Source organism: Chlamydotis macqueenii, chromosome 14 (genome assembly GCF_036417535.1).
Source record: "Chlamydotis macqueenii isolate bChlMac1 chromosome 14, bChlMac1.mat, whole genome shotgun sequence".
In the NCBI taxonomy this organism is placed as follows: domain Eukaryota; kingdom Metazoa; phylum Chordata; class Aves; order Otidiformes; family Otididae; genus Chlamydotis; species Chlamydotis macqueenii.
In genome coordinates, this window is record NC_141569.1 from 11,284,681 (window position 1) to 11,296,652 (window position 11,972).

The following is an 11,972-nucleotide window of genomic DNA, read 5'->3' on the forward strand; positions in this document are numbered from 1 at the left end:
AGTTCACGGTGGCTTAGCGCAGCAGCGGCTAATGGGGAACAGATGCGAGGGCACTTTGTGCCGGAGCGGGCCTGGAGGCACGGGAGCGGGGACATCGCTTCCTGCACCTGTGGCACTGCCTCTGTGTCCCCCGGGAGCACTCGCAGGCCCCCGTGCCGGCTGGGCGAGGAGGTAGCAAGGAGGCAGCTCCCAGCCCGCCTTTCCAGCTTGGGCCGGGACCTTCGTCCCCCAGAAACTGCGCCGGGTTCTATTCCAAAAAAATAATTTATCAGGTCGATATTTCACGTACATAAATATTCATCTCTATGGCTATGTACAGAGGCAGCAGGAGCCCGGCAGGCAACGGGGCTCTTGCCCAGAGACACTTCCAGCAGAGCGTTGGCCGAAGCCTGGCTCCCTGGACAATGCCGCCGGCATCTCGGGCAGCGCCCGACCCAGAGAGGCTCTGGCTCCTGCCGCCCTGCGATGCCAGGCAGGTCTCAGCCATGACTGAAAGCCCGGTGCCAAAACGAAGCCCGGAGAGAGGGGCATCCTGCCCCGGCGCTGCGGCTCGGGACCCTGCCCGCCCACCGCTCACACCGGGCAAAGCAGAGAACCTGCAGGAACCCGGACGCGGTCCCTGCGAGAGCCGAGGCGGCCTCAGCGTCACCCTTCCCTGCCCGCCCTTAAGTCCTCACAGTGGGGTAGGAGAAGAGGCGAGGAGCCAGCGGCAGCGGATCATGGGTGAAGACGGAGTCATCGGAGGAGCAGGAGCTGGCGGTGTCCTCACAGGAGGGCGAGTACTGCTCGAAGGGCATGGAGAGGTCCAGGTACTGCAGGGTGAGACGGTGCCGTCAGCGCCGCTGTCTCAGTGCCCGCGCTGCCCGCCAGACCCCCCACAGCTCACCTCTTCCGAAACGGCCGCCAGGATCTTGTCCAGCCCCTCCACGAGCTGCTTGAAGGTGGGGCGCTGCGAGGGCACAGCGTGCCAGCACTCCCGCATCAGCATGTACCTGGGGAGGGGGGGCGATGGGGGGTTAGGGGGTCTCTCACCGTGCCCCCTGCCCGCTCCGCCTGGGTGGCACTCACAGCTCGTGGGTGCAGTTGGACGGCCGGTCCATGCGATGCCCCTCCTTCAGCAGCTTGAAGAGCTCCTCGACGGGGATGCCGGGATAGGGGGAGCCCCCCAGCGTGAAGATCTCCCACATCAGGATCCCAAAGGACCACCTGGGATCGTGAGCAGCAAGGGGGACATGGGAGAAGGTGGCATCACCCCTGGGCTGTGCCCTGCTGCTGCTGTCCCCATGGAGTACCCCTGCCCTACTCACAGGGAACCTCCAGTACAAACATAACCCCACGGCGCCGCCTCGTCCCACACCCACAGCATCCTCGTCCCACACCTGACACCACCCTCAGCGGCCAGCAGCCCCACAACTCACACATCGCTCTGGTGGGTGTAGACGCGGTCAAACAGGGCCTCGGGTGCCATCCACTTCACTGGCAGGCGGCCCTGCGGGAGCAAACCCCCTGCTCAGCCCTGGCCAGGGGTCCCTGTCTCCCCCGCCGCCCTTCTCCCAGGCCCCCCCACTCACGTTGCTGGTTTTTTTGTAGTAGTCAATGTCGTGGACGTCCCTGGCCAAGCCGAAGTCGGCGATCTTCATCACGCTCTCTGCCGTGACCAGCACATTGCGGGCAGCCAGATCACGGTGGATGCACTGCCGGGGGGGGAACGTCACCCGTGAGATGGCAGCTCCAGTTCCATGTGTCCCCTCCCCACATCTGGAGCTGCCGCTGCCCTCCCATGCACCCCCCGGCACCTCTGCAGTGGTGGGGCACCCCCTCACTGGGCTGGCTCCAGCGAGAGGTGCAGAGGGGGGCACACACACCCGGGAGGTGGGTCCCCAGATTTTTGGGGAGATACTGCCCTGACCTTTGCCGGATGTAGCCAGGGATGTGACAGCGGGTTCACCAGGGACACACAGCTCCTCTGTCATCACCATGCCCCCCACCCAGGCACAGGCAGCCCGCGCAGGCTGAGCCAGCCCTACCCGTTTGGACTCCAGGTACTCCATGCCACGGGCCACTTGGTAGACACAGGAGACCAGGTCCTTGAAGGAGAGCTGCTCCTCGGGCATCGCCGTGACGTCAAAAGCGTAGTCGGGTGTCGGGGGGCGGCGGGCACGGAGGTACTCGCGCAGGTTGCCCTTCGCAGCAAACTCCACGATCACGTACAGCGGCCCTGGGAAGGGCGGCCACTCTGCTCAGCCCCTGCCCTGTCCCATCCCACCCCAGCGTCCCACCTGTCACTGTCCCCAACAGCCCCATCCCCTGCTCCGGCTCCGTGCCCGTGCCCTGCCTGCACAGCCCCCTCACCGTCCTGCGTGCAGACTCCCAGGAGGTTGATGATGTTCTTGTGCTTGTCCATGAGCTTCATCATCTCCATCTCAGATATGAGGTCAGCCAGGTCCTTGTCAGTGGCGTTGTCTGGGGAAGGACGGCCGTGTCACCATGCCAGCTGGGGTGGCACCGCAGGCTGGCACAGATGCCACCTCTGTGCCCGGGACGCTGCCAGGGGAGCCGTTACCTTTCAGCATTTTGACAGCCACGGTGACGGCTCTGTCTGGCTGGTCCCTGTCGATGCCGTAAGCCTCTGCCCGCACCACCTGCCCAAAGCAGCCTTCCCCCAGGGGCTTGCCCAGCACCAGCCTGGCAGGGACAGGCAGAACCGTGAGGGACCGCAGGCACAGCCCTGCTCCCCACCATCGCATGGCCAGACCCCGAGGGGGAGAAGCAGCGTGGCTGCCCCCCTCCGGTCCGAGCTGAGTCCCAGTGCCTTGTGGTACAGCGATGCTGAGGTGTCTAGTGACGGCTGGAGACCTCCCCACCCATCACCCATCACCCTGTTGCTGTCCCCAGGGTGGCTGCGGAGAGCAGACCCCAGCCCCAGACCTGCCCCACGCTGCCCGGCACCATACTTGTCTCGGGGGAACTCCCACTTGGCGTCGAGGGGCAGGTCCAGCTCCACGACTCCAGCCAGCATCGGGGCGCAGCTGGAGGAGAGACGAGTGACGCGCATCAGGGACGTGCTGGACTTCCCGGAGGAGCTGGAGTCCAGGGAGAACTGCAGAGAGAGCCCGAGGGACCTCAGCCATCCCGCCCAGTGCTCCGGGGCCAAACAGAAACACGAGGGTGCTGCAGGGAGACCCTCACTCGGAGCAACGGGGCGAGGGAGCCGCAGGAGGCAGTGGGGAGGGCAGCCCCAAGGCTGGCAGCAGGGTAAGGTGTGACGGGCACAGGTGGCACCAGTGGAGCCAGTTGATCACCAAGGCCCCCCACTGCGTTCCCAGGGCTCCAGCTTGGCACTCACCTGTCGGATGAGCGGGAATTTTGAGAGCTTGTGGACTGCCATGGGCTCCAGGGGCTGCTTGCTCGACTGAGTCTGCATCCGGCACAGCACCACGATGATGGCTGCCATGGCCACGGCCAGCGAGCCCGAGGTGTAGATGATGATGTCCGTGTACTTGGCCTCGGGGGCTTCAGCCTCCCGCACCAGCTCCTCTTCTGGAGGGAGCGAATGAATCGGGCTGAGCCATGGACCCTCAGTGCCGGGGGTCTCAGCTCCCACCCCAGGAGCCCCAGCCCTACCTGGCAGCACGGTGAGCCAGGCCGACTGGTAGGAGAGGCCGATGGAGTTCCCTGCCAGGCAGGTGTACTCGCCAGCGTCCTCCACAGAGACGTTGCGCAGGTACAGCACCTCCACCTCGGAGCTGTTGATGTCTGCAGTCTGCCAGGGAGAGGGATGGATGGTCAGCATCCCTCCTCCTCTCAGAGCCCTCCTCAGGGGGCTCTGTGCACCCCCAGTCACCACTTTAGGGTGGATGTCTGAGACCTGGGTGCCTCCAGCTGTTGTTACCTTGAGCACTTGCACATAGGGGACCCCGTCGGGACCGTAGTTGCTGCCATTCACCTCGATGTGCTTCAGCCACTGGATGTGGGGCTGGGCATCACTGTAGACCTTGCAGAAGAACTCCACGTCGCTGCCCACCAGGGCCGTGGTGTTGGCGGGCAGCCCAGCCTGCAAGATGGGCCTGTGCGGGGACCTCTCTGCGCAGGAGACCAAAGCGGCGTCACCGACACGGTGGCCCAGAGCAGGGGCTCCTCTCTGCCTCCCTCTGCCCAATGTGAACCCACAGAGAACCCCAGCCCTACAGCAGATCCGTGCAATCCGAGCCTAGACTCCATCCCACATCCCTTGGATGTGAGGGACACGCGGGCCATGCCAGCAGAGAGGACACGAACAGCGGCTCCTCAGCCCCCTTCCCCGTGACTCCGACCCCTCCGCCAGGTGTGGGGGGAGCAGGGAGCCAGGATGAGCACCGTGCTGAGGAGCCCTCACCCAGCACGTCCAGGAGGTAGCTGTAGCGGATGCTGCCAAACCTGTTCTCCACCAGGCAGGTGTAGTTGCCGCGGTCGGAGGGCACCACGCTCTCCATCACCAGACTCCAGTGCTGGTGCCGGAGCTGCAGAGCGGGGAGGTAAGGCAGTGAGGGGTGATGGGGGGTCCAGACTCCAGGAGGGGAGGCCGCGGTGCGGGGACATGGCCCTTACCCGGATGCCCCCGATGCGGTGCTCGCCCCGGAACTCGCGCCCGTTCTTGAACCAGCGGATGCTGGGGCTGGGGCTGCCTGAGGCTGGGCAGCGAAACTTCACCGTGTTCCCCGCGGGGACTGCGTACAACTTCTTATCCATCCGGTGCGGGTGAGTCCAGTAAGGAGCTGGGGAGATGCAGGACGTACAGTGGGAGGGGGCCCAGGGCACGGAGGCTGCTGGAGCTGCTCCCAGCCACCCATGCTGTGAGTGGGGGGCAGCGGTGCCCCACATTCCTGGACCTTCCCCAGCTGCCCTCTCCTGCCCAGGGTGGCACTGACCTCTGTGCACGTAGACGGGCTCCTCGTTTCGATCTCCGTGAGGACTGTCCCCATCACTGTCTTCATCATCATCACCCGACGCCAGTGAGTCTGCAAAGGAAAATGGGTTGAAAGGGACATCCCTGCCTGCAGGGCCGGGCGGGCAGCGGCTGCCTCGCTGCCCCGGGGGGAAACCACGTGCTGCCGGGGCTCCTACCCACGATGGAGATGGTGAAGTTGCGCAAGATCTCCCCAGTCCCCCGCGCCCGGCACACGTAGAGCCCCGAGTCCTCATAGGCGACCTCTGAGATCTCCAGCAGGCTCTGCCAGAGGCGGATGCGGCCCCCCGGGACAAGCAGCCGGGACTCCTTGTACCAAACCACGCTGGCACCGCTTTGGTTGGCGTCACAGTCCAGCTTCAACGCGTTGCCTGGGTCCAGCAGGAGATGTTCCTCTTCTGACTCCAGCAGCGGGGTCCGAAATAATTCTGGAGAGATGCCATGAGCGCCTGCCCTGGTGCGCACCCCTCCCTGACAGCAGGACCCCACCACGCACCCACCCCAGTGCAGAGAGCGTGCGGTGCCGCGGGCCCGGTGCCCAGCTCTGCTGCCCCGGAGAAGGCCGAGGGCTGGACTCTGCCCTGGGGCGCAGGGACGCGGCTTCCCCAGCGGCATGTCCCCATCCAAGGCCACACATGCCACCGTCCTTCCGCATGGGCCACTCCCAGCAGCGCAGGGTGCCCGAGCCTGTCCTGCCTCACCGAATGAGGGCACCAAACCCTCCTGACCACCCGCCGTCAGACCTCTGCGTGCCCCAGGCATGGCCGGGACCCTTGGCCATGGCAACGCCCAGGCTGGGCAGCGGTGCCCTTGCCCGCTGATGGCTGGCAGCAGGCGTGTGCGCACGGAGGGCAGGAACAACCCAACCGCCAGCGCAGCAATGTCCACCACGGCCTGTGTGTGGGGGCCTGGGGACATCCACGTGTGTCCCCAGCCCTCTGCGTGGCCATCGCAGGGGGGATGCAGAGTAGCCAGGCCTCTGCTCCCACAGGACACGTGCTCCTCCCGTACCCACCACCGGGAAGCATGGGCTGCTTGCACCCCTAAGGCCAGCGAGCCACACGCAGCTGCCACAGCCCATGGTGCTCGCGCCATCCCACTCCGCTACACGCATCCACCAAGCGAGCTGAGCCCTCGGAACGCAGGGACAGCCTGGCTGGAGCCACCCTGCTCCTTCCAGCCCGGTGATGGAGACCCTGGACCCTCCATTCCATCACCCAGCCGGATGGGTACCCCATCTCCCACCAGCCCGGCCCCCACGGTCAGAGGTGTGGGGCTGCGCGCCCAAACAGAGCACCCAGCACCCCCAGCCCCAGGGGCTCGTTGCCCAGCTGGCTGTCGGCATTCAGAAAGCAAGACCCCCACCCCACTGCCCCCCAGCCCCCTTTCATCCCCTCCCAGCCGTACCTGGCTTCATCGCCCTGCCCCGGGCAGCAGCCGCCAGCAGCAGCCCCACCAGCACCTGCAAGAGGGGCCGCATCTTCCAGGCCCCTCCGGCGTGGCGGCTCCCACCCTGCGAGACAAGCAGGGCCTGGGTGAGGGGGTCGGGCAGGCAGCCCCCCCCCTCACCCCCGCAGCCCTGGCCAGGCAGGGACCCGCCGGCACCGTGGGGCAGCGGCCTGGGTTCCCCAGGGCACGTCGCGGGATGGAGATGGGGGGGGGGGGGGCAGAGCATGGGGGCCCCCGGACAGAGTGAGACCCCTTCCAACCTCCCTCCTCCCTCGACGGCTCGGGCGTGGGGGGACCCCGGTTCGGTGCAGGGAACGCGACTCCTCCAGCCAGCCGCAGCCTGGGAGGGAGCGGTTAAATGGGAACGGGGGGGGGCTGCAGGGTCCCAGGGTGAGGGGTGACCCAGGACGGGGGGGGGGCCCGGGGCGAGGGGCGTCCCGGGAGGGGGTTCCGGGGGTGGGGAGGGGGAATGTCCCGGGGGGGGGGGGGGGGCGTCGGTCGGCGGCATTACCGGCGATGAGGGGGCTCCCTCGGCGGAGCCGCCCGCGCAGCGCGGGGAGGGCCCGGGCAAAGTCCGAGGGCCGGCGGGCTCAGCGCCGCCGCGCCCCGCAGCGCGGCCCCATGGCGGGCACGGCTCGGGACGGCTCCGGGCTCCGGGCTGCTCCGGGCTCCGGGCTGGGACGGCCCCGCTCTGCCGCCGCGGGCGCGGGCGCGGGCGCTTTGTAGGGGCGCGCTCGGGTTACAGCGGCTCCGCCCGCCCCGCCCGGAGCTCCGGGGCGGGGGGGCAGCGGGGTGGGGGGACCGGCCCAGAACCGCGGCTGCTGCAACCGGCCCCGCGCTCCGCCGGCCGCGGACTCCTTTGCAAACTGAGCTGGGGGAGAGGGGGATTTCGGCACCGCCCCCCCTTCGGTGCCCAGCATTGCCCCGCGAGTGGGGAACGCGTGGGGCTGCGGAGCACTCCGGGCTGCTCCCCTTCACAGATCCCCGGGCAGACCCCACATGTTGAGCCCCCACATCTGGCGGGGGGGGGGGGGGCAAGGCCGCCTGCCCCCTTTTCACCCCCCCCCAGCGGCACCCCGATTGCCGCACCCCGGCCAGGGAGATGCTGAGGACCCCACAGCAGCCGAACCCACGGCGGCCGGTGGCCCTGGCTGGGCTGGGTGCTGTGCGTTGCTGGGTGCCCGGCAGCCCGCTCGCTAATTGTCCCGCAATTAGTTGCAGCGTTATCGCTGCCGATGCCATAAAGCGGCTGTGACCCTCATTAGGAGCCCATAACGCAGCGTCGTAAAACACCACGAGGCCGCCAGCCAGCCCCTAATCCGACCCATAAACACTTCGCCATCGCTTTCCCCGAGCTGCCGCCTGCACCGGCGCTGGCAGACCCCTCCGCGCCCAGGCCTCGCGGCCCGCCTGCCCGCACGGGACCCCCGAGCACCGCAGGAAGCCCAGGTCCAGACCCTCCGAGCCGGCACGGTCCCCGGGCGTGCTTTCTCCTGAGCATCTTGGTGCCAGCAAGGGAAGGGAAGGGATCCCCAGCACATGGTCAGGATCTGTCCCCAGAGCTGCTCTCCCTCGCTGCATCGCGCTCTGCTTCACCGTCTTTCCACCTTCCAGCGAGAGCTGTCGGGGCCGTGGGGAGCCCCGCGCACGGCCTTGCCCACGCTTGGTGTGCATCCTGAGGTCGTGTGAGCAGGGTGCGACTGTCACTGTCACCCCCCGCCCCAAGACCCACAGCACAGCCTGGTCCGTGCTGCTCTGCCGTGCAAAACCAGTGACTCCTAGCATCACACAGTTTCACCGCAAGGGCTGGTGGGTGCTACGATCTCCAAAGTGTCATCCACCCCATGCTGCTCCCTGCCTGGTCCGCACCCTGGGGTGCTGGTCCCTCCTGGGGCGCAGGAGTGTGCGGAGCAGTCCGGGGGGCCGGCAGCCCCCGGCAGCTGTTCATTCCTGCCGGCGCGTGAAGCGGATGAGAACATCAATTTCATGGAGCAGCAGCCACCCCTGCAGAGCTTGCAGCGTGCCGGAAGCACAGAAAAACGTTGGGTTCAGCTCGATTAGAACCGAAGCCAAATTAAAACCAGAGAGAAGGGGTCGTTCCCAGTGCCGGAATGCCGAGGGAGAGCTGGGACTCAGGGGAGCCCGTGGGATGAGCTTGGAGAGACCCCCCCCATACCCTGAGCAGGACCCCAGTGCTGGGTACAGTGCTGGGTGTCAGCAGGGCAAGGGGACCAGCGCAGGCACCTCACACCGCATCACACCAAGCATCTCTGCCGGGCCAGAGTGATGCCGGGCGCAGGTTGGGGCACGGTGGGGCAGCTGGGAACCGGTCGACTCTTTGCCCTGGGGCAGCACTGGGCCGGGGGTCTGGCTGCCCAGCTTGATTTATAACAGCAACTGATGGCAAACAAAAAGCCCTTCACGGCAGCGCAGCCCCACCGCCTGCCGCCCGCAGCACCGCCACAGCCTCCGCCAGGCCAGCAGCTCAACAAGAGGGGATTGTGCCAGCGCCAGCACCCCGCGCTGCGGATGCACCCCTGCCCCAGCACTCTCCTTTGCTGCCCCTGTCCCCCCCAACCCCCTGGGCTGCTCCCATCAACTGCAGTGCCACAAGGGACATGTGTCCCCTGGCCACCGAGCCGCAGAGGGTGGGAGCTCAGGCGCAGCGGGGTGCCTGGGGAGGGATCACATCCCCAGGGCCCCGCAGGCAGGGCAGTGAGGGGGCTGGCACGGTGCTCATGGGGCAGGGGTCCCGCTCTGCCCCATGCCCAGCTGAGGAGAGGCGACTCCTTGGACGGACCCTTGGCTTCGCTTACATGTGCGGGGCCCCACAGCAGCGAGCACGCACGAGGGGCTGGGCGCCGGGGCCGGCACGCTGGGACTCCATCCTCCCGCCCCTGCCCCTTCCCCCAGGCAGTAAATCATCCCCGCTCCCCTCATGAAAGGCCCGTGTATGCGCTGCCGGCGCAGGGAGCCTGCCTGGTGCCAACAATATTGCTCTTGGAAGGCAGCCGGGGCTGCGGGAACACAGCCGCCCCTTGTGCACGGCCTCAGCGCTCGCCGCCGCTCCCGCTGCGGTGGCACCTGCGGCCAGCGTGAGTGCGCGCGGCACGGTGGCTCCTGGGGGGGGCCGGAGCCCGGGGGGCTCTTTCCTCCTGGAAGTTTCTCTTGGCCTCCCCTGAACGGCTGTTGTTTGGGGCGCAGGCCCCCGTACCTTGTATGCGCACGGGGTCTGGAGGCTGAGGCCAAGCAAACTCATGCCGTATGTTGGGGCAACGTGAACCCCACTGCGCCGAGGGAGTGTGCCAGCCCCAGAGTGTGGGGGTCCTGTGCTGCCCCAGCGCAAGGGCTCCCAGTTCCATCCATCCCTACCGGCCTCAACACACAGCAGCTTCCAGCCCCAGCCACAACCCGCTGCCCTCGTGTCAGCAAGGACCTGCCGGGGCGAGCAGGGGCCGAGCCGGAGGGGCAGGCAGGACGCTCCGCAGGGGCCAGGTCCCGCACCAGAGGCGAGCAGCCAGGCTCGGGGCAGCGCTGCCTGCCAGGGCCCGGTCTCGCCTGCCCATCCTTATCTCCGGCAGGGAGGGAGCGATGGAGCAACCCGGCCCGGTTAAGGTTTAACCAGGCAGAACTCGGCAAACATGAACCTGCTGCTCCCTCTGGGGAGCCGAGAACCTGGGGCCCGGTGTGGGGACTGTGGGACAGGGACATGGGGGGCCCCCGGCTTTGGCCAAGCCCCCAGCATGGCACAGGAGCACCCGCAGATTCCGGCACAGAGGGCCAAGCTGGGAGCACGTCGGGCCAGAGCTGTCCCAGCAGCACGGAGTGGGCAGCGCCATGCCGTGTCCCTGCTGCAGCCCTGCCACCCCTGCCCATCCTGGGTGGCACTGGGGCTGCAGACGGCACAGAGAATGGGGTACACGGGGCCAGGATGGGCGCTGCTCCCCTTGGGGACATGGGACACACCACATGCTGGGCTGGGCACCGTGGTCGAGGGCCGAGCAAGCAGGAGCTTTGCCTGCCAGCCTTGACCCCCACGGGGCAGCGGGTGCGGCCTGGGAGCGGCAAGGGGCTGCGCAGCAGGAACGGGGCCACCCCGATGCTCCCAGCCCCTAATCGCAAGCAGGCGCCCAGCCTCGCCTCCACATCTGCACCTGATTTACTTGCTGGAGCCAGCCAGGCCGTGAGGGATGGCAGCGGTTGGGGCTGCGGCCAGGGCTGCGCTCCCCCCAGCTAAGGGGGGGACTCGGGGCCCAGCCCCACGCGCTGCCGGAGGAGCAGGAGGCTCCTCAGACCGGCAGGCTCCACGGCGTTGGCTGAGGTACGGGCAGGGGACGGCGGTACTTCCGCGGGGGACGTGGCTGGCGGGTGGCTCCGTGCCCTGCGCTGCGCCTGCCAGCCCAAGAAGGTGCTGGGCCTCGGCCTGGCGAGCTGCTGCCTGCAGAGGCCCCGGCAGGGAGGGGCAGCACTGGGCAGCCCTGGCCGCAGCCGGGCAGGGCACTGGGCTGGCAGCACGCTGGCACTGGGGCACAGCTGGGGGACGGGGGACGAGGGCCACGCTCCGTCCTCAGCCTCCCTCGGCACGTGGGTGGCTCTGGCCCCACAGTCAGGCTCCGGCTCCCTCCCATCGTGCCCAGGGGTGCCCATGGGCGCTGGGGACCCCCCAGGAGCAGCCCAGCAGCAGGACAGGTGGCCAGCAGAGTGGGGACACCAGTGATTTTGGCACCCACCTGGTCCATGCTTGGAGCACGAGGATGGGGCTGGCACAGACCCGGCACGGGCACTGCAGCCCCGCTGTGGCTGCTCTGGCACAGCTGCTGCCAGCCGCCCTGCCGCTGGGGAAGGGGACGTGCCAGGGGTACGGGCACCCCCACAACCACCGCCTCCTCCCCTGCACCTGCCCCGGGCAGTGCCTGCACCCACGGAAGGGCTGGGAGCTGCCACACGCCGCAGCCCTGCGGCAAGGAGGGGAAGGGGTCAGCAAGGGACAGGCTGGCAGCGGCAGCCATACCGCCCCGGCAGGGCTGTGCACTATGGGAGGCAGACGCAGCCCGTCTCTCCCAGCACTGCCCGCACAGCCGATGGCAGTGCCACCCTCACTGCCCTGCACTGCTCCCAAGGGACGTGGGTGCTCTGTGCTCTGCCCACAGAGGAGCAGGACAGCCAGTCCTGGGCACCCAAGCCCACCTGAGCCAGCAGAGCATGCCTGCCACGATGCCACAGCAGTGCCAGGGAACAGCCCAGCGTCCTGCGGCAGTCACGGATGTTTTCAGCTTAAGCTGTACAACAGCTTGCAGAAGTGCCAGCGGTCTCCCCGCCCAGACTGCTCCATCCTCCTCTGGGTGACTGTGGTGTGCCCAAGGCCACGACGACTTGCCAGAGCAGCACAGAAGGCAGCACTTACCAGCTTCGTCTGGACGTCAGGGTGCCGCGGGATGAGAGCAGGACCTTGAGGGCAGATGGGAACACCAGCCTCCTGCCCCTCCCAAATATTTCAAAGGTGTCTGCATCCTGTTCTTTGCTTTGAAGCATGGCAAAATCCCAGGAAGGGCTCTAGCAGAGAGACAGCACCCAAAAG

At 67.7% G+C, this 11,972-nt stretch overlaps 1 protein-coding gene across 1 annotated transcript; it reads right to left on the reverse strand.

Moving 5' to 3' along the window:
• Nucleotides 1-245: 245 nt before the first annotated feature.
• Nucleotides 246-7,153, reverse strand: FGFR4 (fibroblast growth factor receptor 4). Its single transcript, XM_086758716.1, has 18 exons — nucleotides 6,906-7,153; nucleotides 6,353-6,458; nucleotides 5,104-5,373; nucleotides 4,908-4,997; nucleotides 4,588-4,754; nucleotides 4,376-4,499; nucleotides 3,893-4,083; nucleotides 3,625-3,763; nucleotides 3,347-3,540; nucleotides 2,955-3,100; nucleotides 2,564-2,685; nucleotides 2,353-2,463; nucleotides 2,028-2,218; nucleotides 1,572-1,694; nucleotides 1,419-1,489; nucleotides 1,069-1,206; nucleotides 887-992; nucleotides 246-812 (listed from the first exon to the last, which is right to left on the reverse strand). The coding sequence occupies exons 2-18, from the start codon at nucleotides 6,423-6,425 to the stop codon at nucleotides 666-668; spliced, it is 2,403 nt and encodes an 800-aa protein (XP_086614842.1). The 5' UTR covers nucleotides 6,426-6,458; nucleotides 6,906-7,153; the 3' UTR covers nucleotides 246-665.
• Between the last annotated feature and the right edge of the window lie 4,819 nt (nucleotides 7,154-11,972).

What these genes read in the sequence shown, in the direction of transcription:
- FGFR4 (XM_086758716.1), bottom strand. Translation starts at nt 6,425, where the DNA reads ATGCGGCCCCTCTTGCAGGTGCTGGTGGGGCTGCTGCTGGCGGCTGCT. An exon ending in ACCGCATCGGGGGCATCCGG is followed by an intron (nt 4,500 to 4,587) that starts GTAAGGGCCATG and finishes CCCGCTCTGCAG; the next exon opens with CTCCGGCACCAGCACTGGAG. An exon ending in AATTCCCGCTCATCCGACAG is followed by an intron (nt 3,101 to 3,346) that starts GTGAGTGCCAAG and finishes CTCTCTCTGCAG; the next exon opens with TTCTCCCTGGACTCCAGCTC.